This window comes from Cordyceps militaris, assembly GCF_000225605.1.
Source record: "Cordyceps militaris CM01 unplaced genomic scaffold CCM_S00008, whole genome shotgun sequence".
Taxonomy (NCBI): Eukaryota; Fungi; Ascomycota; class Sordariomycetes; order Hypocreales; family Cordycipitaceae; genus Cordyceps; species Cordyceps militaris.
Genome location: NW_006271976.1, coordinates 521733 through 548967, shown reverse-complemented (window position 1 = coordinate 548967; position 27235 = coordinate 521733). Strand labels below are relative to the sequence as shown.

General features: G+C 54.2%; 11 protein-coding genes across 11 annotated transcripts; 6 read left to right on the top strand and 5 right to left on the bottom strand.

Moving 5' to 3' along the window:
* Positions 1-128: 128 nt before the first annotated feature.
* On the bottom strand, positions 129-1067 carry CCM_09255 (dual specificity protein phosphatase 3; the record flags this gene model as incomplete). The annotated part of the gene is made up of 1 exon (XM_006674389.1): positions 129-1067. The coding sequence occupies one exon, from the start codon at positions 1065-1067 to the stop codon at positions 129-131; it is 939 nt and encodes a 312-aa protein (XP_006674452.1).
* A 1087-nt stretch (positions 1068-2154) lies between these two features.
* On the top strand, positions 2155-2631 carry CCM_09254 (uncharacterized protein; the record flags this gene model as incomplete). The annotated part of the gene is made up of 2 exons (XM_006674388.1): positions 2155-2238; positions 2290-2631. The coding sequence occupies 2 exons, from the start codon at positions 2155-2157 to the stop codon at positions 2629-2631; spliced, it is 426 nt and encodes a 141-aa protein (XP_006674451.1).
* A 322-nt stretch (positions 2632-2953) lies between these two features.
* On the bottom strand, positions 2954-5299 carry CCM_09253 (ATP-dependent RNA helicase SUV3; the record flags this gene model as incomplete). Its single annotated transcript, XM_006674387.1, has 2 exons — positions 2954-5047; positions 5108-5299. The coding sequence occupies 2 exons, from the start codon at positions 5297-5299 to the stop codon at positions 2954-2956; spliced, it is 2286 nt and encodes a 761-aa protein (XP_006674450.1).
* A 488-nt stretch (positions 5300-5787) lies between these two features.
* Positions 5788-6591, top strand: CCM_09252 (vesicle-associated membrane protein; the record flags this gene model as incomplete). Its single annotated transcript, XM_006674386.1, has 2 exons — positions 5788-5825; positions 5919-6591. The coding sequence occupies 2 exons, from the start codon at positions 5788-5790 to the stop codon at positions 6589-6591; spliced, it is 711 nt and encodes a 236-aa protein (XP_006674449.1).
* A 1772-nt stretch (positions 6592-8363) lies between these two features.
* CCM_09251 (protein kinase, putative) lies at positions 8364-9116 on the top strand (the record flags this gene model as incomplete). Its single annotated transcript, XM_006674385.1, has 1 exon — positions 8364-9116. The coding sequence occupies one exon, from the start codon at positions 8364-8366 to the stop codon at positions 9114-9116; it is 753 nt and encodes a 250-aa protein (XP_006674448.1).
* Positions 9117-11488: 2372 nt separating this feature from the next.
* CCM_09250 (Beta-lactamase-like protein) lies at positions 11489-12905 on the top strand (the record flags this gene model as incomplete). Its single annotated transcript, XM_006674384.1, has 4 exons — positions 11489-11855; positions 11941-12097; positions 12145-12247; positions 12303-12905. The coding sequence occupies 4 exons, from the start codon at positions 11489-11491 to the stop codon at positions 12903-12905; spliced, it is 1230 nt and encodes a 409-aa protein (XP_006674447.1).
* A 179-nt stretch (positions 12906-13084) lies between these two features.
* Positions 13085-14553, bottom strand: CCM_09249 (transcription initiation factor; the record flags this gene model as incomplete). Its single annotated transcript, XM_006674383.1, has 2 exons — positions 13085-14109; positions 14166-14553. The coding sequence occupies 2 exons, from the start codon at positions 14551-14553 to the stop codon at positions 13085-13087; spliced, it is 1413 nt and encodes a 470-aa protein (XP_006674446.1).
* Positions 14554-15301: 748 nt separating this feature from the next.
* Positions 15302-16128, top strand: CCM_09248 (ThiJ/PfpI family protein; the record flags this gene model as incomplete). Its single annotated transcript, XM_006674382.1, has 3 exons — positions 15302-15379; positions 15484-16075; positions 16121-16128. The coding sequence occupies 3 exons, from the start codon at positions 15302-15304 to the stop codon at positions 16126-16128; spliced, it is 678 nt and encodes a 225-aa protein (XP_006674445.1).
* Positions 16129-18023: 1895 nt separating this feature from the next.
* Positions 18024-19496, bottom strand: CCM_09247 (uncharacterized protein; the record flags this gene model as incomplete). Its single annotated transcript, XM_006674381.1, has 4 exons — positions 18024-18808; positions 18863-18971; positions 19030-19322; positions 19394-19496. 4 exons carry the CDS (start codon positions 19494-19496, stop codon positions 18024-18026), a joined length of 1290 nt encoding a protein of 429 aa, XP_006674444.1.
* A 2093-nt stretch (positions 19497-21589) lies between these two features.
* CCM_09246 (extracellular serine-rich protein, putative) lies at positions 21590-22587 on the top strand (the record flags this gene model as incomplete). The annotated part of the gene is made up of 3 exons (XM_006674380.1): positions 21590-21689; positions 21744-22095; positions 22155-22587. The coding sequence occupies 3 exons, from the start codon at positions 21590-21592 to the stop codon at positions 22585-22587; spliced, it is 885 nt and encodes a 294-aa protein (XP_006674443.1).
* Positions 22588-23394: 807 nt separating this feature from the next.
* Positions 23395-25471, bottom strand: CCM_09245 (uncharacterized protein; the record flags this gene model as incomplete). The annotated part of the gene is made up of 5 exons (XM_006674379.1): positions 23395-23803; positions 23855-24410; positions 24482-24652; positions 24733-24797; positions 24870-25471. The coding sequence occupies 5 exons, from the start codon at positions 25469-25471 to the stop codon at positions 23395-23397; spliced, it is 1803 nt and encodes a 600-aa protein (XP_006674442.1).
* Positions 25472-27235: the final 1764 nt, after the last annotated feature.

Genomic DNA, 27235 nt, shown 5'->3' with positions numbered 1-27235 from the left:
AGTGTGGTTAACAAAGTTCGAGTCTGACTGGTCTTGACCGGCGATAAAAATATGATGAACCGAAAACGCCGTGCCACGCCACGCTCAAAGCAAAACAGAGAAGCAGTACTAGATAAAAAGTCGCCGTTCTAGTCCATATCCATGAAAGGGCCAAAAGCCTCTCTTCCAGTAAAGCGATCCATGTCATCGCACAAGCTGTCGTCCGTGCTCAAGTCGGAGCTCATCATGTCATGCACGTCACGTTTGGACTTTGGTAGTCGGGCCGTGTTCTGCGTGGCCGCCCGGTCCCTGGAGACAACAGCCGTGGCTTTGAGGATATCCTCCCAAGTCTGTAGGATGCGCTTGATGTCCTCATCAAATGTGCAGCAGAAGCGCTGCAAGCTCACAAAACCCACCACCTTGCTCGTGGACAGCCCAAACATGGCCATGACGTAGCCTGCCACGAGGAGCGCAGAGAGGTCGTTTCCCGTGGCGCAGGTGACCAAAATTCTGCCGATACGCGGTGTGACGTCGGTCTGACACGCCGTCTCGTCGCTCAACTCGATCATGTGTGTATTTATTGTATGGATGATCGCGGGGAGCTGGTGGAGGAGGTCAAAGTCGTTGCGAACGGCGACCTCAAACTTTGTGAGCCCAGGCAAGGCCCTACAGGCATCATCAACAGCGCGTGTTGGGGGCATCCGCGCGTCACGGACGTGGACAATCATGGAAATCTGCTCGCGCGCGAGGTAGGCGCGGTCACGGACGACGCTGACAGGGCCGAGGCTCATGTAGTCGAGGATGGAGTGGAAGTAACGACGCTGCTCGTATACCCAGGGGCTCGCGCGGTTAACGGAGCATTGCTTTCGCCCGCGCGTCACGGCAGCCAACTGGGCACGGGTGAGTTGGATGGCGTCGAGGTAGTCCTCGGTCGGCTTAAGGGTGTAGGAGACGGGGCAGCTAGACTCGTCGCCCCGGACCATCTGAGTCGGAATAGAGGGTGGGCTCGGCGGGCGGCGCGAGTAAGCCGCCGTCGGCGTAACAGCCCGGTGCCATGTAGAGGGACCGGCGAGGCCTGTGGTGTGCATGGATTATGATGGTAGTGGTGCGAAGGCGACCAAGACGAAGATGATTTGGGGGTGGGTTGGAAGACTGCGTGATGCGAAACCGGAACGGTGTCTGTCAAGGGCCGTATACGCGATGCTGTCGGGGAAGAATGAAAGCCAAGATAATGACAGGCAGCAGCAGAGCGCATGGCCCAGGTAGAGATAGAAAATGGAAGAATGTTGGGTGGAGGGTTGAGCTACGAAGAGAAGCTGGAAGCTTTGTGGTTTGAGAGGCGCTGCCAGTGCGCGGGAACGAGTGGCCGTGGCTTGCCCCGCGCCAGGCAGCAGGACCCCACTACGCCGCTGGAGGTGTACCGACAACGCCTTGCTGCCATGGTTAACATGGCCAATTATGAAATATATTCATTTATTTTACTGTGAATGCGTGGTAAATCTCTGTAAATTTTTGCGTTCGCTGGATTTCTGACAGTAGAGTAGCTCTACAATGACAGGTAGAACAGGCGGTGCAGTGCAGCCCGGTAATGACGAAGAGCGCAGATAAGAATTTCACCTAAAAAACACCAACTTGCTATTTTTTTATTTTTTAAAAATACACTAATTGGACTACGTGGTCCTTCTAGTACCTCTTTAGTCGATAATTATTTAATTATTACCTAAGGTTGTAATTCGGCCCTTTTGCGACTTCATCAATAACTGCAGACTTTGCTTTTGATGCCTCGTACATGCGACGCCTTCCATCGTACAGCCCCAGCTGTCCACGAGTCGACGAACCCATCATCGCTGAGAAAAAGAAAACAAACAAATCTGAAGCGCAAACGCCTCTAAATACAGTCGTGATTACCTGCCTGCCCATGCTGACGTGCAGGCACTCAGCCGGCCTGCGTTGCCAGAACAGGCAATCGCAACCAACCCCGTTGACCCTGGCGAGCTTGGCCAAGCATCATGGCATGACCCCTCACTCTCCAACTCCCCATAAACTATTTCTCTGTTACCCATCCTCGCAGAAACTACATTCCATACGCCCATCAATAACCGCATACATTGTGCTCCTTTTTGTAGTCCGTCACACAAACTCGGCTAAAACCACCCCATACGAACCCCATCCAACATGACAACGGTCCTTGACGATGCCTGGTGGCATCGAGACTTTGATTTCCCCCTCGACCTCCCTCGCGAAGCCGGCGGCACTCATGTTGGAATCTTCTTTGCCTGGGCCCTCTTAAACGATCTTGTATCTGAATAGCACGAAGACATGCATACCGAGGCGCTCAACAAGGTGCGCGCACGCTCCTCGACCGGCCGCGACTACCTGTACACCGTCTGTAGCGCGCGAATCGAAACCGACGACTTTACCGAAGAGGCGCAGCATTTTGTTAGATGGTACTACACCCCTGTCGACGATATAGAAGCCATGAGAGACAACTTCTATATCCGAGACTACCAGCACACCCTGGCCTACGGCTTGCCTTCAATCTACCACGTCTGCGACGACTGGGTCAACTACGACCTGATGGAGCCCGTTCTCGACGCCGCCTTTGCGTCCTGGAGGAATTCTATATGGAAAGTCAACGGGCACAGACACTGACTGGGAGTGATACAAAAAAGGACGAGGAAAGAGTACAGATGGTTGGATTCCTGGGACGCCACTCACCGAATGACGTCAAGATACCATAAACTAACCCCCACTGACCGGCAAGCGCATACAATAAAATGGCAGTTGTATCACAAGCGTTAGTTATTCAATAAAGAATGGAACAGTCTGTATACAAAAAATAAATGGCTTCTGTGTCTAATATTTGTTACATGTTGTGTTGTACATGCTGCTCGTCCGCAGCGCAGCCGCTCGATGCTCTATACCAAAATGTGTGCCAATTCCACTATATAGCATACAAAAACTCGCTGTTTATTTATGCCGTCACCTCGCCCCGCTGCTTGACATCGTCAGACGACGAAATCCCCAACACGGCGCTATCGTTGCCCGCATCAATATCCGCTTCGGCCGCAACCCTGTCCCGCAGCCGGGCCGCCTTGGCCTGCCGCCTCTTCCGCTGCCGCAGCGAGAGCAGCTGCTCGTCGGTAAAGTTGAGCTTCTCGAGCGAGTCAATGAGCTTCTCCTCGACGAGCGTGCGGGCGTGGAACGCGAGCTCGATGCTGCGAAACAGGCCGGTGAAGCGGTACGACAGCCAGATGTAGCCGTTGAGCGCCATGTGCAGCGACTCGAGTTTGTACAGGTAGTCGGTGGCCTCCTTGCCGGACAGCTCGGTGAGGCGCAGGTCGAGCACCTCGAGCGGGATCTCCCGGATGGACAGCAGGTCGCCCGACTCGTTGTGGGCGACGACGCGCGCCATGGCCTTGAGCGCGGCCACGGAGCCCTCGCTGGACAGGGAGATGGGCATGTGGCAGATGCTCAGCCGGTCGTAGATGGACAGCGGCAGGTCCTGGATGATGTCGGCGATTTCGAGCGCGGAGCTGCTGATGTTGAGCCGAAAGTGCGGGCTGACGGTCGCGGCCGCCTTGATCCGCATTAGGAGAAACGAGAGCGGCGTGTCGGGCGGGAAGTAGGACGCGAACCGCTCGACGACGCTCGGCGGCGGCTGAATGTACGCGTGCTTGATGTCCTCGACGTCTTGCTGAAACGCCTTGGTGAGGGCGCGCACGTCCTGCCGGTCCATGGCGGTGACGTAGCCGACTTTTTGCTCGGCATTGTCCGCTGGCGTGGCGTCGTCCTGCGCCTGCTGGGCGGAGCGGTACCGGCCGGCGCGGCCGCCAATCTGCTTGAACTCGGGGACGCTGAGCATGCGGTGCTGGAAGCCGTCAAACTTGTACACCGACTCAAAGATGACGCGCTTGATCTCGAGGTTGAGGCCCATGCCGATGGCGTCGCTGGCGACGACAAAGTCGTAGTCGTTGTCCGGATCGTTGAAGAGCGCGGCCTGCTGCACGCGCACCTCGGGCGGCAGCGTGCCGTAGATGATGGCGCACCGCCGGCCCGTCTCCTGCTCGACCTGCCGCTTGAGGGCGTGCAGCGAGACGCGGCTAAAGGCGACAATGGCGTCGCCCTTTTCGAGCTGGTGGTACCTGCCCTCGAGTGCCGTCGACATGGTCTTGAGCGGGCTGAGGCGCTCGTAGCGGTGCACGACGCACTTGTCGCCAATCGTCGCGCACAGGCTCTCAATCAGCGCCACGGTGCGCTCCTCGCCGCAGACGTGCACGTCCTTGGCCTGGACACCAAGAAAGGCCGTAGTCCAGGCGCTGCCGCGATCGGCGTTGCCAATCATCTGGATCTCGTCAATGACGGCCACGTCGAACCTCTTGTTGAGCGGCATCATTTCGACGGTGCAGCTGGAAAAGTACCGGTCCGTGTCCTCGGGGATGCGCACCTCCTCGCCGGTGATGAGCGCGCACGGCAGGTTCTTGGCGCGCAGCCGGTGGTAGACTTCGGCGGCGAGCAGGCGCAGCGGCCCCGCGTAGACGCCGCACGTGCTGGCCTCGAGCGCCTTGAGGGCCGTGTACGTCTTGCCCGAGTTGGTCGGGCCGACGTGGACGTGAATGGTGCGCTGCATGGCGCGCGTGGCCGGGAACCACTCGTGCGGGTAGCGCAGGTTGAGCAGGTCGGCCTGGCTCGCCTCGACGCCGCGCGAGAAGCGCTGCTGCGTGACAAACGACTGGAAGCAGTACTGAATCTCCTTTTGCAGGCCCTTGACGTCTTTCTGGATGAAGGCGTCGCGCAGGTTCCAGAAGAGCGGGTTCTTGTCGCGCCGGGTAATGTTGCGCTCGGCAAGGGAAAAGGCTTCGTCAATGGCGTTCATAAAGGCGGCGCCCTGCCGTTGCAGCTCGTCCTCGCTGATGCCGCCCTGCGCGAACTGCGCCGAGTCGAGCTGCTGCTGCAGGACGAATTGCAGGCGGTGCAGCACGGTGGACCGAAAGACGCCATGTCTGCCCTTGTACTTTTTGCCACTGTCTAGGACCAGTCTTGAGCGTGGATCATGGCCCTGGCTAATCTAGGCAGGATATCAATGTCAGTGAGGGTGAGAGACGGGAGTGAGAAAGAGCAGCCCTACCGAGTCGGCTCTGGGCTCAAGCTTTGGCTTTTTATATATTTTTGGTTCGACCTTCCTTTCCGGCGGCCGCTCGACGGCGACGCGATGTGGCCTCCCCTGGCTTTGCTGTTGCGCGTTGGTAGCCAGTAGTCGATGGCAGAGTGAGACTGAGGGTTGGACGGTGCAGGCCCGTCTGCAGGCAACACGTATCATGGCCGTCCTACAATATTTGATTCATTTCCCTGGCGCCCAGTCAGCGGTTGTCTCGCAAGTTGACAGGCGTCTTTTGCTGCGGTTTCTGTGTTGGTCAAGTTGATATCCAAAAATCTAGACATAAATGTACAAGGCGCCAGTCGCAGCCCCTGTATGGCCGGATCAACGCCACGCCGACCCGCTTTGGTGTGGCTTGGCTTTCATTGTAGGCGCCACGCTGGAGGCCGTAGAATTAACGCCAAGCAAGTTATAGTGAGTTACAGTGCTTTCCGCTGTGTTGCGGCACGTGTTTCGCCATCATTACAGTGCGTGCGTCATTGGCGTCGCAAGGCTTCCCCGAATCTTATCTCCTCATACCACTTCATTAAGCCTTTTCTCTCGCCGTTGCTACCCTTCTGCTTGTCGCACGACCTCCCCGGACACAGCCACGACATCATCGACGCCGCGGGACATCATCACACTGCACAGTACCAACACATCCGCCAGCCATGGCTTCCTCATCGACGCCAGCGACGCCGCTGCTCTAGTACGCATCTCACCCCCCCCCCCCCCCCCTGTCGACAGCTCTTCTCTCGCAGCCCTTCCGCCATGCTAACACAACGCGCTCCCCTCGCCGCAGTTCCTGCATTGCGCACAAGACGACCATCCTGTCGGAATGCACCACCTCGGCGTCGTCGCAGACCTCCTCGCTCGCGTCCCTGATCCTGCCCAAGATTGAGCACGCCAAGCCGCAGAAGCTCACGTACACGCACGGCGCGCACCAGATCCACTACATTGCCGAAGCGCCCTCGGAGCACCCCGACCACCCGGCGGCCGGCGGCCTGACGTTCCTCGTCGTCGCCGACGCCGCCCTCGGCCGCCGCGTGCCCTTTGGCTACCTCGTCGAGGTCCGCCGACGCTTCTTTGCCGAGTTTCCCGCCGCCGCCGGCAGCGACTTTGCCGACATGCCCAACTACGGCGCCGCCTCGTTCAACGGCACGCTGCGCACGCTCATGGTCGACTACGGCGCCACGAGCGGCGGCCAGAGCGACGCCATTGGCAACGCGCGCCGCGAGATTGACGACGTCCGCGGCATCATGACGAAGAACATCGAGAGCCTGCTGGAGCGCGGCGAGCGCCTCGACCTGCTGGTGGACAAGACGGACCGGCTGGGTGGCAGTGCGCGCGACTTCCGCGTGCGCAGTCGCGGGCTCAAGCGCCAGATGTGGTGGAAGAACATCAAGCTCATGGCTCTGCTTGCTCTGGTCATCTTTATCATCATCTTGGTTATTGTCTTTTCCGTCAAGAACTAATAAGCGCTTCTGCGCACGCGAACGATACAGAACTGTTAACGGGTAGTCTATTAGTATGTGTTTATTGCACAAAACCATGCCAGCGGTACGGTCATGGTTGTTGGGATTGGCGTTTTCTTCCATCATCACTAGCACTCGTTTTCTTTCCTAGCTTCCAAATAGCCCTCATTCAGACAGTTTCCTCATCTCCGACAACAAAATGCATCCTTCCCGCTATATCTGTCGCATGCCATGTCGCAACGCCCCGAGAATGTACCAAGCCCGTCAAGCCAAACTCCAAAGGACCCATCACCAGTAACCTGGTTCAAGCTGCATATTCGTCTTTGAAAGCACGTAGAGTACACGCAAGGTCCGTGTCGCCCCCCTCGCTACTGCCCATCCTCACTCATAACTTGGGCAGGTTCCCCGCAGTATCAGCCTGCCTCGTTCCATCCTGATATATGTATCCGTGCGTGACAGGACTGTTCAACTGCTGCGGCACCGCAGACACCGCTGACCGACGGAGCCTGTCGGTGAAGAACGCAGGGTGTGTGGTGGAGGCGCTGTAGGGGAAGTGCCGGTTCCAGGCTTGCTGCATCTGCGCCGCGGCGCTGGGGTTGCTTGGCGGCGCTGGATCGGTTGGCGCCATGGTATGTGTGGTTATGTACGCAACGCGAGATTGTGCGCGCCGGTGTGCAGACAGAGTCTGTATGCTAGAGATCGGGAATGTTGGCTAGGGGAAAAGTCGAGATGTCGTGTGATGGGTTGGTTGTAAGTTAGTGACGTGAGTGCGGTGACATCGACCGAGGTCCGGCTCGCGCCCGCTTTTTAGCGTCTAGGCCGCCGATACAGCCTGCACGCCAACGCCTTAGTCAGCTAGATGTGTTATTCGATTCATCAAGGTCATTATTTGATTATAAGTATTCCATTACATGTGTTGTCAAAGTGGTGTATCCTGGATGGCGTCTGGTCGTTTTCGACGTTTCAGTATCGTGTTCATTCACGATACCGTCATGTGTCGCTACCGAACCGAGGTTGCCTAGGTATGCGTGTAAGTGATCCAATACTTTCAAGCCACCAAGGGAAATAATAAAAACTTTTCTTATACATGCTATATATATTGCATCTGCGGGTTCTTCCACCAAGACTGTCCCTTATTTGCCCATCATATGTGTTGTCAACCTTCAGCCGGCCAATTAGCCAAAGAATTGGCCTTGTCTGACCCGCGACGCGGAGCTTTCCCCCACGCTGGGCTATCACATTGATAGCCAGCTAGCGGTGCTGCAACGCGGTACCAAGAGGAGTAGGATAGGACGGACGCGCGGCAGTCAATTTAATATCTAGGCAGTCTGTTCAGGTTTGTTAAATGATGCGGACGATGTCGCAGCGAGATATGTTTGCAGTTCAGCTCGACACGGATTCGTTACCAGGACGGCATGTAATAATTGTGACTTGGGCAGCCGATCACGGAATTGCGTGAGCGCTAACGGTCCAGGGACCTGTCTCGGCCGTCAAAGAAGCACGGTACCTACGAGCGAGTCGAGGTGCTCAAAGAGTGATAGGCCACGCGTCTCAGTGCGTGCCGCGTCAAACGTATAAAGTATCAGTCAATTATTCGTGTACTCTGGGATTTTTGGCACGCGTCCCTGCCAGCTTACCAAACCAGGTGGTCTGTGCGTGAGCCGCCTTCTGGCCGGCCAGCTACCTGCCTCTCGCCAATGCTCATCTTGTTACATCGTTGATGAGTGAACGACCGCCCACGAAACGCCCACGAAAGTATCGGACTCGAAACTATGTCGCCAACGACATCAGGAGATGACGAGATTCAATATCCATCAGGATTTGGATATAGTGATCTTGTAGGATGGGGAACTACTGGTTTGGTCGTCCTCGATCGACGAACCCAGACTATCATCAAGACACCTTTTGATCCTCAAGACGAAGAGAACGTGTGTCGGTTGTTGAGGGAACGGCAGGTATACGAACGACTTTCCGAGCGCGGCGGACATGAAGGACTCCTGTCTTTTATAGGGCCTTTCGAATCAGGCATCCGGCTCGAATACGCCCCTAATCATAGTCTCCAGTCGTACAATACGGAGCACGACATCGAATTCGCCCAACGACTGCGCTGGGCAACAGAAATTGCAACGGCACTTGACTTCGTCCACCAGGCTGGTGTTATCCACGGAGATCTGACATGTGCAAACATATTTTTGGATCAAAATCTGCATACAAAGTTGGCTGACTTTGCTGGGTCGTCAATAGACGGGTCCCCGCTCCTAGTCAACGTTACGGACAGTCATCAATTCTTTGGGCCCCTTGTGTCCGTTCGAGCTGATTTGTTCGCATTCGGCAGCGTGCTTTACGAAATCATGACTGGACACGCTCCATACGAGGGGTTGGATGAGACAGAGATTCGTGATCGATACCAGAAACGCGAGTTTCCTGAGACAGACTCACTAGAAGTCGGCACCATTATCAAGAGATGTTGGCAAGGCCACTATCAGGGATTGGAGGCAGTTGTCAAAGAGCTGAGAGGTATGTAGTATAGTGGTTGCTCTACTTTCATTAGTGGGGTAGTCTGCTTGGCTTGTTCATCCCTTGATTTCCGACCCCATTCTACTACCTATTAGATCTCCGTTATGGATTTAGAACAATTTATCCAGGCACGGCAGAACGGCACCCGCAGACCGCGATCGCCATCCCAGCGCACCCCAGAATCCTCGAGGCATCTCAACACCGCGGATATTATTGAGGAAAGGATGCAAAATGATGGCCATCGCTTATGGGGGTTCGTAATCTATCGCACCACCTACGCAAACGACGAAGACTGGGCGTGGTGTTTGAGCCGCATTCATGAGGCAACCCAAGATTGCTTCGAGTTTTGTAATGGACGAGACGTGCTAGACCTTAAAAAAAGCACTATTATAGACAATGTGCAGATTTTTGATGGCATCGACTCACATGCTCTACGAGATCACTTTCGCCAATGGGTTGCTGATAACCTGGTTGAAGAGCAAGGTGAACAGTCCCAAACTACGTCTTATCTATCTCCCCGGTATTGATTTGCAATTCAGATTGATGCCGAAGCACTTGGATCCATTGTCAACCAGCCTGACCTGACCTATCTTATGTTGCCTGTGGATCAGAGAGGATGGCTGAAATTAATTGATGTAGACTGGTGTGCAGGACGTTGGTCTGCAGACGAAGGTTTTGAGGCTATCGAGGGGATTACACAGGAGGAGGTTGGGTGGATGAAGCAACCTTGGTCAGACGTACACGGAGACCTTTACGCTCACTGCTACGACCGTAACTTCTGGCCTGTATCCTATGTGCGCCCTCCAGTTCTTCCTCATTAAGCAGAATGACTGCTATAAGCTTAACAATGATTTTTTTCTGGTTTTAGTCTATTCTGAGTTGTGGATCTTTTTTTTCTCTAAAAGATTTTAGATACAACTAGAATTCAACGACTAATTGGCTGCCGCATCGGATAGCACCGTTTATCAGGATCTCAGCCCTGGGCTCGTTTGCTGCCAGTTGGTTGACACGCAGCAGGGTATAAGAAGAGGACCCTACTGTACAGTCTAGCACAACTGCAGTAAATTATACGACACCACAAGGCAAAGAGAACTACGAACCACGAGTTTGACGTGGCTCGTTTTTTACCTGCCCATCTAGGCATCGTTATGATCAAATATCTGGTGTAGATCCGCCGCGTTGCCAGTATACTCCGCTTTGAGGTTCATGCAGCACGCGAGAGTGGGCTAGAACAAGCATAAAGTAGGCAACGTCGACTATCAGTCGGATCCATCAATGAGAAGTGGTACCGCACGATCGCAGGAATGAGTCGACTGCGAGGAGAGCGAGCGTAAGGCGCGGCAATGTGAGGGGCACTGCGAGGGAAAAAAGAATTCACAGGTACAACAGAGCAAATGGCTTGAGGGCAAGCAGGTGTTTGCGCACTAGGAAATGGAGGGCCGGAACGAGGACCGGGTAAGGATATGGGGGGGGGAGGGAGGGGTCTGGCTTCACGAGGCTGCCACACAAGAATAGCTCAGAGGGCCACTAGCCACCAACCAGCTAGCCGAGAAGCTATGGGGGGGGAAAGCCGTCCAGAAGTTGGAGCCTAACAATCAAGCGGACCTGAGTGGGCGATGGACGATGGATAAATCGACTAACGGGCGACTGGGCTAGTGGACGATGGAGAAATCGACAGGTACGTGGACGGTGGGCAGAATGCAGGCATGATAACCCATGCATGTGTGCAGCTAAAATAAGCCACTAACGAGCGTCGATGGTGGCGGATCGAGTATAGAGGTGGACAATCGGGAGTAAGCTGAGAATCGTCACTTGTTAAAGGGGGGAAATAAAATAGAACAAAGGAGGCACATAACTACCTAGTTAGCAACACTCCCCTCCTATGTTATCTAGTAGTCAAAAGGAAAGAAAGTAGAAAATGTCGTCCACCTAGGAGATAAGCTAAAAGGCAGAGAGGAGGCGGCGGGCCAACTACGAAGAGGGCTCTCAGTGGTATCGCAATAGAGGCTTAGAAAGCTTAACGCTACTAACGCGGCGAGAAGAAGCGAATAGATATATAGGAGGATGTGCACGCAGTAGCAAACACACGCCCACTAGCTAAGAGGTTGGCGGAGGCATATTGACAATATGCAATGCTACCAGCCTACACTGTCCACGGCGTTCACACCACCAGCCTGTCAGGCCATCATGCTAAGCAACAGGTGCCTCAGCCAGCCGGGCCTACTCTCTCCTGTTGTATACAGTGCAAATGAGGAGATATCCGTATGTGCAACGTGATTGACAAATAGCTAGTAGCGCTGCTTCGTACACAATATGCACTCTCTCGTCACATACCCCTCACCATCATCCGCAGCCCACATCGACACAAGATTTGTTGAAAATGGTCATGACAGAGCCGGAGACTTGGCCACGGGCAGCGCCGCCAGTTGCTCTACCAGCGTCGGCGAATACCGTGACTGTGCGGGCGATTGACACGGAGAGCAAGCTGCTCTGCAACGCCGATGCATTTGTCCAGCCCGCCATAGCGGGCCATGAGCTGCTCAATTTCACAACCATGTGTTTCCTTATTGAGCACGAACGAGACGCCGGTACAGACTACGTCTTGTTTGACTGTGGTCTTCGCAAAGACTTTTGGAATACCACGCCGGACATCCAGCGTAAAATCGGCATGTTTGTTCCCGGGATGGACGTTCGGCGCAGTGTCGACGAAATTCTCACGGAATCGGGGTTCAACTTGCCTGATCTGAGTAAGTCGCTACGGCGACACGCACTTGAGGCTTCTTTTTTCAGTTTTTGTTCTGCGGTGGGAATGAACTGCTAACAGCAAAACAGAGGCCATGGTCTGGAGCCACTGGCACTGGGATCACATTGGCGATGGAGCCAAGTATCCTTCCGAGACGGACATTGTGGTCGGGCCGGGATTCACAAAGGAATTCGTACCAGGCTGGCCGGAAGACCCGAATGGACGGGTTCCATCCAGCTCGCTCGAGTATGCATCTATAAAAGTTGAATGACATGCGCTGACGGGGTGAAAAGAGGACATCGCATTCATGAGCCGGATTTTCCGTTGGAGGTGGGAGGGTTTCCCGCCCATGACTACTTTGGCGACGGGTCTTTTTACCTGCTCGATGTACCTGGCGTACGTTTGCATTCGCCTTGTCCTATTCTTTCCCTCTTTACTAACCCCTCCCAAGCATGCGGTCGGGCACATTTGCGGGCTCGCCCGCACCACGCCAGACACATTCATCTTCATGGGCGGCGACTGCTCGCACTATGCCGGCATGATCCGGCCCACCGAGTACGTTTCCCTGCCCGACCACATCCCGGCTGGCCAGCTCGACGCGCACTTCCCGCCCTCCTGCCCGTGCTCCGCCTTCACGGCGCTCCATCCGATGGCGAGCCGCGACGGCGACGACCACGCGAAGCAGCGATCCGCCGCCCGGTCCAACGCTTTCTACGACGTGGCGCGCAACCCGCACGGGGCGTACGAGTTTGGCGATCTGGCGCAGAGCAGCGTGGACAAGGTCAAGATCCTGGATGCCCAGGAAAATGTGCTCGTCTGCCTCGCTCACGACGGCGCTCTCATGGAGGTCTTGCCGCTGTACAATGACAATGTCAAGGCGGATGTTAATGATTGGAAGGAACGTGGGTATAAAGAAAAGACGCGGTGGGGGTTCTTGAATGAGCTTCCGAGAGATGGGAAGCCCGGTCGGCCGCCTTTGACTGTAGGGCTGTGGCGAGATGGGAACGAAATGGTCTGGAAGGACGGAGAGGGCTTGGTAGAACTGAGCTCCTAGTTTGGCACGTGTACGCACGTTACTCGCTTCGTGTTTTTTTCATGAAAGAGTAGTTTTGGTCTTCCGTGAATTTTTGTTTTATATAATCGTTCATGATTGGTATACAATTAATATCCATTAAACGCCTTTTTTTTGCCGTACCCCATGTCCGATACCCAAAGCCGAATTAAAAAAGCAAGCTACTCAAAGGACCGTGCCTCGAGGATAGTCCTGATGAGTCTGGTATTATTCGACGACGCAATCCTGCTGCCGACAATAGGCCCAATAAACTCATTTAGCTCATTGAGCTGCGCAGGCGTCACGGATGCGGTGTCGTTGAGGATGAGGGCGTCGGCGTGCGTGACCAGAGAGGCCACAGCCTGCACCAGGCCTTGGACGAGCATTTCGTACTCAATGGACCCTTCCGACTTCTCCTTCAGAGGCTGCAGAATGCCCGAGTCAAAGCTCTTGAGGTTGCGCAGGACCAGGAGGCGGACAGCCTCCGGCCCGCCCGCCTGGAGAATACCGTTGACGGCGCCGTACAGCACGGCCGGTGGCTTCGTCGGGTCCAGGAAGTAGCGCAAGCACGTGCGCGTGAGCTTCGGTCGGAGCAGCGAGTTGGAGGCCGCGTACTTGTGCGCCATGCGGCCGATGAGGGAGGCGGCGAGCTGTCGCAGCTCGTACTGGTCCTTCATGGCGTCGACGCCGTCGTCGGTGCCCAGCTTCCGCGCCATCAGGCACGTCAGCACCGGGGCCGAGAGCGAGGACGCGTACGGATCCAGAAACAGCGTCTTGTTCTCAATCAGGGCGTTTGTCAGCTCCATCATCTGCTTGAGCGTAAAGGTGTCGTCGAGCTGGTGCGTGACGCGGTCCATGATGAAGTTGATAAAGTACGGCGCCAGCTGGTGCAGGCCCGGGTCGTCACGGACGGAGCCGAGGGCCGCCTGGCGCAGGCGGACGACTTCCTGGTCGGGGTTCTCGTCGAGGATGGCGGCCTGGATCTTGTCAAAGTACAGGATGAGCTCCTTGCTCACAATGTGCTTGACGGAGGGGTTCGTGGGCGCGTTGTCGTTGCCGGCCAGCGCGGAGAGGGCGGGGTTGGCGCCGGTGCCCTTGGGCAGCAGGTCTTGCAATCTCGACTCGGCCGTGGTGGGGTTCTGGGGGATCGAGGGCTGGACGCCTTCGATAGCGAGCCAGTGTGCTGTCCCCTCTGCGGTTAGCCTCGCTGTTGCGGTCCCCAAGGGGGGCGCGGCGCGCGCGGCGCCATTGGGCGTTACCTACCAGTAAAGTTCATGTCTCGCGGCACCTTGGGCAGGGGCGCGTTGATAAGCTTCTCAAACTCGACCTCCTCGTCGTCAATGTAGAAGAGCGGCTGGCCGGGCCCCATGCTGGCCTCGCCGAAGCGCAGCGGGCGCGTCGAGTCGTACCCGTAGAGCGGCTCGGCGTCGAGCACGCGCAGGGCGAGGGAGACGTCATTGACGGTGAGGGTGGTGCGCCGCGCCGCGCGCATCAGCCGCAGACTCTCAATGATGACCTGGCCGACGCGGTACTCGACGTCCTGCGCGAGCGCCTTGGTCGCCTCCTCGTTGAGCGCGCCGATGCCGACCGACTCGGCCACGTCTTTAATGTTTTCCGAGTTCCACAGGAGCTTGGGCACTTCGGACGCCATGGTTGTCGATGGGGGGAAAGGGGTTCGTTGGCTGCGTGCCAGCGAGAACGTTGGAAATGGTGCCTGCTTGTGCAAGGTGCAACTTCGTTTGCGACTGCGCATGCGAAATGGAGCCGCGAGCAAGTGGGTCCGCGTGTCTGTCCCTCCAGTGTAGGGTAGCAGTGTTTTTCACTGAAGCTGGGCAATTAGCAGCGCAATCTCGTCTGCCTTCAGCCAAGTTGACCAGCAGAATTCGGTAAAAAGTGCGTTGTTGGTTGGAGATGCTACATGAGATGTTTTACTTGCGAACAATCCAAATCTTCCGTGAGCTATCACGGCCGCGTATTATTTTACTCTGAATGAGACTACTTATCAGTCCAGGGGGTCCATCCATGGGCTAGCTTCTTTCATCTCAACAACAAGCTGCTAAGACAGTGAACTGCGCATCTCAGATTAAGGGCTGAATGCTGGCGTTTCGCCTCTTTGACTTGCCATACGTTCGTCTAATGTGGCTAATTTGCGTGGAGCGGCATCCTGCTTGGCACGAAAACGGCCAGACACCACTCCATTCGCAGATCTTCTGACGTCAACCAACGTTTTCGGATGAATCCAGCGGAACACACTAACTACATCAAGCTGTCGTCATGGCGGTGGAATGCTCAAGGCAAGCTTCTGACTTGTACATTTTCCCTCAGCAAACAACAGATCTTTGCTTTTATTTGACTCAATTTTCTTCAACCTCTGCTCGTTTCCGAACCCCTCATCCCCGATGGCTCCCAAGATTCTCGTCGTTTTGACTAGCGCGGACAAGATTGTCAAGCTTGACAAGCCCACTGGCTGGTACTTGGTAAGAAAAGCATCGTGAAAAAAAAAAAAATATGAAAATCCACACGAGAGTCTCAGAGGAAAAGGCTCCTTTGACCGAATGAGTACTGACTCGCCACTTGACAGCCAGAGCTTGCCCATCCGTACGATGTCCTTTCCCCCAAGGCCGAGCTCGTCCTCGCCTCCCCCAAAGGCGGGGTAGCGCCCCTCGACCCCAGCTCCGTCGAAGCCTTCAAGAATGACGCGTCGTCGCAAAAATTCCTCGAGAAGAAGCTCTGGGAAAAGACGGCCCCTCTCAAGGACTTTGTCGGCCGCTCCGGCGAGTTTGCCGCCGTCTTCTACCCTGGCGGCCACGGCCCCATGTACGACCTCGTCGACGACAAGGACTCGATTGCGATCATTGAGGAATTCTACAAGGCGGGCAAGCCCATCTCGGCCGTCTGCCACGGCCCCATTGTCTTTGCGCATGTCAAAGTGGACGGCAAGCCGCTGGTCGAGGGCCGTACCGTCACTGGCTTCACCAACGAGGAGGAGGCCCAGGTGGGCCTGGCCGAGGCCATGCCTTTTCTGCTCGAGGATCGCCTCAAGGCTGTTGGTGCCAAGTGGACGCAGGCCGACCAGGCTTGGGGCGAGAAAGTCGTGGTGGACGGCCAGATTATTACAGGCCAAAACCCTGCTTCTGCTCATGCGGTCGGCGTTGCTCTTGCCAAGGCGATTGGTGAGTGGTCCATATTACCTGGAGATTCACGCTAACAGATAATAGGTATCTAAGTTCGATTTTGGCTTGTGACAAGTTTATTTATTTATTTCTGTTTAACGCCGGGGGAATCCCTGAAGAGGGCAAACGGCGCCTGCGGGGGACCTATCAAACCTAAATCTTACAAATAATTCTGGCTTGTGACGAAAAAAAGAGTGTAAAATTTTGCAATCAATCGCTATTTACTGGTCCATTCATGCGATAAGGTGATCTAGCCATTAAGCATCTTGCCCCTAGGATGGTAGAATACGCCACTGATTCGTGATACTTGAACCGTGACGTGGCCTGGTTGCCAAGGCGTTCGGGCCTGATCGTGTGATATTGACGCTACGCTGTTCCGGCTGCCGCTGTGGGGCCGGGGCTCTGGTGGGCGTTCACAAGCCAATGGCGAGCATTATAATTGCATTCTCATGGCATGTGTCCAACGTCTATTTATTTTGTGGGGTGCGTGCTCCTGCCAAAGTCTCAATACCTCGGTCGGGGCGGCCTCAACAGCTAACTCAGAAATCTCAACATTCAAAGAATAGCGGCTACTTCAATCGAAGCTTAAATAGGGCCCGTGGCTCCGTCTTGTATCATGGCCTGAAACTAATAACTCGCACATAACAACCATGTCATCCACAGCCAAGATGAAAACGGCCGCCAAGGGCCCAGTCCGCATCTCGCAGAAGATTCTGATTCCATTGAGCATCGTCATGATAGTTGCAGCGACGCTGGCATTTTTTAAACATACGCCCATGACTGCAACGGTCCCGAACGGCAGGGTGTTTACATCGAGTCGCATGCCGGTACGGGCCAACCGCCAACCGCCCCGTCCCCAAGCCAGAGCACAGCACTAATGATGAATCCAGACCGGAGAGCATTTCCTCCATCACCGCCAGAAAACAGCCCCGATGTGGGTATATCGCGGCCTGCACGCTGTCCCGGCCATCATCTGGAGCATCGGCATGCCGCTACAGCATGTCGACAGCATCCGCAAGCGATGGCCCGTCCTGCACCGCACCGCCGGCTACGTGCTGCTGTCCCTCTCGCTGCTCCTCAGCATCACGGGGGGATGGTTCCTGTTTGCCAAGCACGCTTACTCGCATGACAACAGGTTCCATCTGCACAATCTAAACGGCCTCTCTCCCATCCCGTGGCCGACGTTTGAGGTCACGACCTGGGCCGTCACGCCTGCCTACTGGCTGACAATGTACAAGACGGTCCGGACGGCGCGGGCCAGGGACTTTGCGCGCCACCGAAAATGGGCCGTGCTGCACACGATTTGCGGCTCCGTCATCTCGGCCGAGCGCGTCAGCCTCGTGGTCCTGTACGCCGTCGGGTTCGCGACGACCTTGTGGCCCGAGGCCGTTGTGCACGACTTTTTCGGCGTCGGGCGCTCGCTCAACGACGTGGCCGAGGCGGAGCTGAGCGTGTTTGCCCTGGGAAATATGCTCGCGTTTGCCGCCGTCCTGCTCTGGGTCTACTACGACTTTCGCCGCGCAGGGTACTTTGGACGCGCGGGAGGGAGGCTGTCGGCGGGGGGCGGGACGGCAAATGCGAAGAAATTGATGTGATGGTATCGTGTGGGTTCGCTTGTTAGATGAATGAAAGCCAATCTTACACATGATGAAAACGCTGAAATGCGCATTGATTGCAACGCACAACATGATAATGAGCCACGCAGCGAGCGGAAGTGTAGCGCAGCATTCCTCGGACAAGTAAACGCACAAGTATATATTTCTGAAAAAAGACCGGGGTTATCTGGATTATCTGGCTAATAGCACCCTCCACGGGAGCTTCGGAGACCGTCGGCTGGATGAAGAAGCGTCCCTTTTGAGTCCGCATGCCCTTCCTTGCGTCTTGAACATCAGTAGGACGAGTGCTGAGTCCATATTCTCGCTCGCACGACGACGTCGGGGCGATTGAGTTATGCCAGCACCCGCCTCTTTCTGCCAGCGTTGCCATCGTTGCCATCGTTGCCATTATTTTTGCTGCCACTGCCACCTCCGGCACCTCCGGCCCCACGACCGCCGCTGGCACCACCGGCACCGCCGCCGCTGGCACCACCGGCACCACCGGCACCGCCGCCGGTATTAGCACCGGCGTCACCACCGGCACCGCCGGTATTAGCACCATTGACACCACCGGCACCGCCGGTATTAGCACCATTGACACCACCAGCACCACCATTACCATTCTTGCTCTGGCTATTCTGGTTTTTCTGGTTCTGGTTGTTCTGGTTGTTCTGGTTGTTCTGGTTGTTCTGGTTGTTCTGGTTATTCTGGTTCTGGTTGTTCTGATTGTTCTTGTTATTTTTGTTATTCTTGTTGTTGTTGTTGTTATTGTTGTTGTTGTTGTTGTTGTTGTTGTTAGGAGTCTCAGTCACCTGATTGCCGCCCTGAACAACAGACGGCGTTTCCTGGGGAAACGTGCGCGTAATGACCTCGTCGCCCAAGAGCGCTTGGACAGCCGCCAGGTTCTGTCGGCCTTCCTCGGAACCGGCCACCTTGTTGGCTTCGACCGACTTGCCAAAGTCGGCCTGGTTGATCTGCACCTGGTCCAGGATATCAGTCAATTTTTGCGCCGTGTTAATGGTGTTGGGGCTGTTCGACGCGGCCTGCGTGTTGGTCTGCTGCACTGCAAAGCAGCCGCCAAAGGGTCCGGCGATTGCGTTGTTGCGGCAGCGGACTGTGCAGACATTTCCGGTGGAAGCTGTCCCATGGTTAGAAAACATTTCCTGGGCGATCGTGGATAGCGCAAACTTACCACCAGTGCACTTCAAGTCATCGGGCATCTTCACCGTGATGTCAAATGCCTGCGTCTTGGCCTGGGACAAGCCATTGGTGCCCGGCACGTTGTCGACCACGGTCAGATTCTGGGAGCCGCATTAGTTTGTTTCTGCGTGGATATACGTTTGGAAGAGGATAGCTAACCTGAATACCGACGCCAGTATTGCTTGTCTGGTCGATATCACAGAAAAACGGCCCTGCACCGTCGGCATTGACCTGGTGGAGTGTGACGGTGACCTCACCACCGGGCTCGACTTGAGTCACAGCGTTTGCAGACAAGGCATTCTCTGTATTCTCCCCAACATCGACATTTCCCTTGAGCTCCGTGCGGCCACACTGATTCACAATGTTGGCCTTGATCTCTGCATCGCGGATGATGGTGGTATCCTGCTGGCAGGGGTTGATAGTGATGCAGTTGCGAGCGATGGCAGGGTCGACTATGGAGGACTGTTAGCGATCATGATAGATAAAGAGACAGGATGTTGTTGCATGCCTTGGAATCCCACACTGGCTGGAGAGCCTTTGGTGCCCTGGGCATTAAGGATGACGGCATGACACGCGCCCAAGGTAAGGAGCGGCGCAGCCGTGAGGAGAGATGTCGTCCAGCGCATCGTGAAGAGAAAGTGCAAGAAGAGCTAGTTGTTATAACGAGACAAGCTTGAAAAGGAAGCGAAAAGGTTCGATCACCAGGATCACGAGTGGCACTGCTAATGATAGACGGTCAGAAAGCCAAAGACGCCAGCGAATGTAGAGACAAGTCAGGCATGATGGACTACCAGAGACATGAAGGATATATATATCTGCCACCGAAAGAAACCTTCTCAATGTTTCGGACGACTGTCTATGAAAATCCACATTTTCCGATGCTACTTTTGTTACAATGAAATGGATCTGCAGTGGGACCCCTGGGTATAGCAGATAGGGCCGGCGGGTTTCGAAGCTCGACCCTTGGACCAACAGTGTGTTGATGTCCATGTCCATTTTGAGATATAGGACCGGTTGTGATGATCAATGACGCTGCATCCTGGGCACTTGAAGCGCCCTCAGGCCCTATCCGGTGCATGAAAGGCCGCCCCCGGCCGGACGGCATACCAATTACCGACACTGGACTTTAGGCGCAGTGAGGTAGGAGTAAGAACCCCTGGTTTTCTGTATCCTATGCATCCCACGCTGCTACTGTACCAGAAGTCGTTGGTGGAAACTCTATATAGCCTTTGGGTAAATATCTTGGTCGCCGGGGGGCCGAAACACTACAGACTCTGAGGATGCACATATCGTGGCGCGAACATCCTTCCAGATCTTCGAAACAGTGATCAATTGTAACAGCCTAATCACGTTAAACTATTGTGATGTGTGTTGATCATACGGTATTTTGCTTGGAACCTCAACCGTACATCTAAACGGAAGCTTGGTATAAAACGGCTGCGTCCAATCACGCTTCCACGTGCCCAGCGACGTCACTCAACAGATGGCCTGCCGTGTATCGAACTGGTAAGGTTCTGACTCAATGGCCTGCTATTGTGCACCAAAAACGGACGAGCCTATGGCCGAGTATGACCGAGTAGACGCCTGATGTATGGACCTGGACTGCGACAGTCGCGACAAAATTCGCCTGAAGTTGGGTAATCGCGGCTGCAAATCGAAACACTATTATAGGACTAGTATCAATACCTCTTGGCCAATTATGATGCACTTTCGGTGTTCGGCATGGAGAAAGACCATCCGATACGGGTTGTGGAACATGGGGGGAGGAAAGGGTCCATGTCCAAGTCATTTTCAGCGGCACATACCGCGAGCACAAGACACGATACACAACTACAACATCATTTTGGGATGGGATAAAAAGGCTAAGTGGTACCATCCAATCTCGTGCCCCTGTTGAAACAGTCGGCCGAGTTGAAGAGTCATCAGTTCACTACTCAAGACCGGTCACGTTGACCAACACGACTGAAACGGAGGGGGAAGATGGGAGAGGATAGAAGATGATGCCATGTGGGATTGTAATCAACCCGCTGGTCGTCGGCTTCGCCACGATTTCCGGAATTCCGTTTTGTGAAAAAGAGTTTCCGTCTTCTCGGGGGGGCGAAGCCTGCATTTCACCATAATTGATTTCTATCTTGTAACTGGAAAGATCTTGGCAAAGTCAAACTCCAAACAGATGAGACGCAGCTTTCTGTGGTTCCCTGCGAGACGGGCGCCCCCCCCTGACCCGGCTGATGTGCATTCGTGGCGCGACGGGGGATTAAGTGGCAGATCAAGTAGACCTATCCGTACTGCGGGTATAATACAGCGGTATCCCCGTCGGCCAGGGGAGAGAGGCTCATCCGTCGTGAGGATGTGAGACATGGGGCGAATGCGAAACCAGTTTCAACAACGCAATCCTCTAGTACAAAACTTTAAATGTCGCAACTCAAGGTTGTTTTAGTCTTTATGAGAGAGCAATCCGAGTTTCAGGGACCAATTCCGCATGGGATTATCAATCATCAATCCAGGGCCGCGTATGTCGTGGATGCTGGGATGCTCGGAGTATATATATAGATGGACCCTGTCTCCACGAAACGGCCTCCGACTATGCTGCACCACTTTCTTTAAGCCCGACCTATACTAAATTTTCACTCTCATGCAAATCCAGAAAACCTTGCGCTAGTTACGTCGTTGGACATAACATTCCCCGAACGACTCGACTCTCTTTTTGATTGGTTAGATGAAGCTCACCACCCTAGTTTCTGCCTCGGCGGCAGCAGTAGGGCTGCTGGCAGACCCGGTCGTTGGCAGAGCAGTCCTGTATTCCCGGGGCATCACGAGTGAGATTTCCCCTCTTTGGTCTCTTTCCATCGCAAGGCTAACATGGCTCCTAGTCCGCAGAAATGAGGCAAGCAATGCCACGGCTGGCAACACACTCATTCCCGTCGTCGTGGGCGGCCCGCAGGATCTCTTCGTGCCGAATCTCGTCCGCGCCAATGTCGGCGACGTTGTGCAGTTCCAGTTCAGCAACGGGAACCACACGGTGACGCAGAGCGCCGAGGCCAAAGGGTGCGAGCCCTTGCAGGCGACGGATCCCAATGCCATACACAGCGGCCACATCCCGTTCCAGGCGGGCCAGGTGGACGTGGGCACCTTCAGCATGGTCGTGCAGTCCACCGAACCCATCTTTTTATACTGCGCGACGGGCCCTCACTGCCAGACCGGCCAAGTCATGGTCATAAACCCGTGAGTCTTGAGACAAAATGTCATCAAGTTGACGCAAGCTGACAAGGGGAACAATACAGTACCAATAACATTCAGCTTGCAAACTACGCCAAAGTGTCCCAGTCGACCACGGAGAGTGTTGACGGAGCGCATGTTTCAGGCGGCATCGTTGGCAAGATTACGCTTGACAAAGCTGCCTTTGTCCCAGCACCACCGGAGGAGGGGGAAGCACCACCGGCAGGGGAAGCACCACCGGCAGAGGCAGCGCCAGCGAAGGAAGGTGAAGCACCGGCAAAGGAAGGGGAAACTCCGAAGGAAGAGGCACCGAAGGAAGAGGCACCGAAGGAAGAGCCAGCAAAGGAAGAGGCACCGAAGGAAGAGCCAGCAAAGGAAGAGGCACCGAAGGAAGAAGCAGCACCGAAGGAAGAAGCAGCACCGAAGGAAGAAGCAGCACCGAAGGGAGAAGCAGCACCGAAGGAAGAAGAAGCACCGCCAAAGGAAGAGGAAGCGTGAGCCACAGGCGTGCAAGACACGACTCCGTTGCATAATTAGGCGCACTCGCGGGAACGAGGAAAAAATAGCAGGAAAGACAGCCAGGCACCATTGGTTTGCATCTATTTGGCCAGCTGTGTTAATGGCCTGGGGACGGGGGAATCTAGCGGCTGGGACGCACTATTAATTCACATCATCATTGTTGGCGAACGTGGAGTTGGCAGGATTCAACGGATCACAAAACAAGAGTTTTTGAATCAAGACAAATATTTTCTCGTATACGAAAGTAGCATTGCGATTGAGCGGCAGATGATAGAAGATGCATTTCATGGGCACGGCCTTTGAGCCTGTTATGCTTCTCATTGGGGAGGTGGCGGGCCGCTCAGATGAAGAAAGAATTGGCGAAAGTGTCTCTAGTAAATGGCAATGTGTGAAGAAAGAACAGGGAAAAAATAAAGGTGCCAATATAAAGAATAAATAAGACAGATATAATAAGAGTAATGATTGAGAAAAAGTAGTAATATAATATATTAGTAATGTATTTTGCACCGTGGTGGTGGGCTCGTAGAAGTATGGCTCAGTCAGTACAGCAAAACAGGACTCAAAGGCGTTCAGTCAGCCAGCTCACATGTTCATGTGTTAAGAATTAAAGCACTTTGTAAAAACATGCTCTGAATAAATTTCCTTTCTCATAGCCCATCTCATAACCCATCTCATAACCCATCTCACTACTTCACAATCTGTCGTCGCTTCCCCGCCCAGCTCCCATCTCGTCGGCCGCAGACTCGCGCATATTCATGCAATATTGAATCCTCTCTTCAAAAAGGCTCAATAACACTCAGCCCCTCGTTCAATGTTCTTGACTTGGGACTCAAGCCCGAACCCAACCCTACCCGCCACTTGATGATCTCCATCGCCATCATTTCCATCCTCCTCGAATACACCAAACATAATCTTGGCATCCAAAACGTCCTTGGACACCGGAAGCGCTCCCAATGAAGAACCAACAAAAAGTTCGTCCAAGGAAGAGTTTCTCGTTGTCGCAAGAATGTTCGAAGAATTGATACCATGACTGACGCCGTTGGAGAAGAGAGCGAGGAAGCCCACACCGATGCTAACGAGAGTTACACCGATAGCAACCCCATACGCGATCCAGAGGTTTTGGGCGTTGTATCTGTATATGTTGATGGATCTGTCAAAAGTGACCATGGTGTCGTACCAATCAGTCTTGTTTGCCCTTGAATTTGAGTCAGTCTTGCATTTTCAAAAGGTTATGACATAAATATACCATAGTCTCGTGCTGCTGAAAAGGCTCAGGGTAATATTCCTCGACAGCTCCTCCACTAAATCGCCAAGTGAACTGTTACTGGTCAGTGCAGCATCTTTGGGGCTCGTCTTGAATATCTCTTTGTAGTAGGCATTGTTCACTCGATCTTCCAGAGCTCCCATAAGGGCAGTACTGTCGATGGACGTCCGCGCAGACCCCAATCTCATGATTACGTCCTTTCCTTCTCCCTTCAGTTCAAGAGAGAAATAATATGCTCCAGTTAGCATCTTTGCTATCGCCTTGCCAACTACCCCGTACGTTGGGTCATAGGAAGTATCCATATCTTGCCACTTGTGCGCAATGAGCTCAACCGTAGTCTGCAATAGAGAGGAATGGAAGCGAGCAGAGTATGATGTGTTTCTCAACAAACACGCGTAGGACTTCTCGCGAAGACGCATTACGAGAGGCCGACTTCGACCTCTGGGATCGTCGGAACAGACGGCGCCTCCTAAAACACAGTCCCGAGCAAAGTCGTCCGCGCCGCCTTTTGCACCAAACAACGAAAACCAGCGAAGATCTGGGGTAAAAGCCGTGTAAACCAACCGCATTTTGGAATATTTTATTGATATGCGTTTGAGTGGCATTCACCACCGCATCGAGAATTTCTAGTAGTCCTGGCGGTGGTTCTTGACACTGCAGGGATGGTCCGGTGAAGTGCACCGTCCATGACGAGTTTGGGGCTTGTGCGGGCATGGGCAGGATGTTCATGCTTGAAGCGGCCGCCATGGAGATCCTTGTAAGTAGAGGAGATGGCCTCCTCTGCCACGTGTAGACACTAAATCCATATTGATCCGGTTCAAACTGGAAATACAGCTGTGGGACTTTCTCAAATTTCGTACTGCGCTGGCGAGATGGGACAATAGTCAATGTTGCTGGTGTGATGAGGGCAGATAATGGCAGGAGCCTGTGACGCTGTCAGGACTTGACGCAAGGGGCACGGCGTGGGAAGGATCAGGGCAGAGAGAAATACACGCACCAGACCAGAGCCGCAAGAACAGTTGCTAGTTTGCAGCAGAGCAGCTCCGAGTTTATAAACGCGAGCAAGTCGGTTGGGGCGCTAAAGAGGGCGTCCAGGCCAGCGATGGAGTATGCCCTTTGCCGGCAGGACGTCCAGACGCGCTGTTTGTAGGCGACGACAATGGCGCTCGCAAGACACGTTTTGGCGATGAATGCGAAGCCCGTACCGACCCGGATCTTCCATTCTTGTCGCTGCAGGTCCCATCGCGAGGTTCCATTCTTCGTGGCTGTGACTTCTGTGCCGTTGAGAGAGTTGTAGAACAAGTGATGGCCGACGGAAAAAGCGACGCCAGCAGCGAAGAAGGAAATCATCTGCACAATAGTCAGCCAGTAGATGCCCCATTGAACGAGTTTCACAGGCTTGTACGGCCCAGGCGGCGTAGCCGCCCTTCGTGCTAGAGATGCAGCAGGCTCAGTAGGAGCATCATCGGCAAAGTCTGCGTCTGGAGGCTCATCGTGAAACTGGTACTGTTCAGAGGCGATCCCTGGCCGTTGTAGCTTGTTCTTTGCGGGGATAGAATTGGGCAATGAGCCGTCGACAGTACTGATGGCGGAATACATGACAGGCAATGAGAATGGCAAATGCCAGTATCGAGTTGAGAAGACGTCCAAGAGCCAAAGACGAGGCGGATGAAGATATTCAAAGAATCAAACTGTTTTCTTGCTTCGTGGCAGCCCCTATTGCCCGCAGCTACACATCAAGCAGGCGGCTGTCATGGGCCATGCATCGGCGGCTCGTTTCAAGAGTATTTGAGCAGAGCGCTGTGGCTTCTTCCTGCAGCATCTTGTTGTAGACGGAAACGATTGAGACAATGCAATGCAGAGATGACTTGATGCAGGTCTCAGTTCCGTGTGGCGGCAGGGGAGTAACCGTACCCTTCCAACTCGTGGCGGGGAGCAGATCTCAGGCCGCGACGACAGGATCCAGGGAACAACCTGGACTCGTTTACAGTATGTGATGGTGGCGTCTTTTGCCGCCTAGTATGTCTTGCTGAGATCTCAGAGGTGCACTATTCACTTTTGACAGCTATTCCGGGCAGAGCTGGCCCCCATGTTCCTCACACCCCTACAGGAAGGTGATCTGCAGAAAGGCAAAGTCTAGACCGGCTGTAGAGCACAAAACGTCCCGAAACGAATGCACATGTTCTCTGCACGTAGTCACCACTTCAATGCTGCCAGCCTCCTATAATTAGAGTCGGCCAGCCTGATGCGGGGATCTTATCACAGGACGATCATGATGTACTGGCCTGAGCTTTATAAATAGTACTGGCGTGGTAGGCAGTATTGGGTATCTTCGCCAATCAGAATTGATTCTGAAAAAAAAAATTTCAAGTGCTCCAAGTACTGCCACAGAGATGATGCAGGGCGTGTGTGTTCCAATGATCTGACATCACTTATGGTTATTTTGCATTGTGACGCTACAGCAGCGTTCAATGTGAGAGAGAGTGGCGAACAAGAGATCGGACAGGGCGCTAATAACCCCAAAATAATGAGGATGAACTATTCAAGTGTGATTTAACAGTTGCAGTCCATAGACGTGATTGCTGGACTAGTTACATCACGCTGGGTGCCGCCAGCCTCTGGATCCAGCCCCTCTCAGCAGCAGCAGGCTCATTGCAAAAGGCTTCTGAGTCATAGAAAAGGATATGGCCAGGCATCAGCCACGACCTTTCAGGGTACAGAGTATTCGGAGGGTTATTGTCTGCGTCCTCTCGGCTTCCACGGGTGATGGAGTGGTGATTCAGATTGACAAGGTCCACTGTACAAACGTGTAATTCAGCACTATAAAGCGGCCCGGGTTCCGCGGAGGCAGTGGCTGTGTTTATTCCAACTGCGCCATGTAACATACAATGCTTGGCTGGACCCGGCTTGCCAACATGCCCTCACCACTTACACTCGCGCTTGGCCTCGGTCAACCGGGATCGACGACAGGGTTGGCAGAGCCTCTACGGCAGCCTATAGGTGAGTTATCGCTAAATCCCAATTCACACCCAGTATGTGGTTAGATATGAAATAATACGTACGCAAGTAGGCCGTTATATTTTTTAGATATATATTATCCTTATAGCTAGTAAGCTAGCCAGCTAGCCAGCTAACTAGCTAGCTAGCCAGCTAGCTAGCTAGCTAGCTAGCTAGTAAGTAAGTAAGTAAGCCAGCTAGCTAGCTAGCGAGGAAGCCAGCTAGCTAGCTAGTGAGGAAGCTAGCTAGCAAGGAAGCCAGCCAGCAAGGAAGCCAGCAAGGAAGCTAGCGAGGAAGCCAACGAGGAAGCCAGCTAGCTAGCTAGCGAGTAAGTAAGCTAGCCAGCAAGGAAGCTAGCTAGCAAGG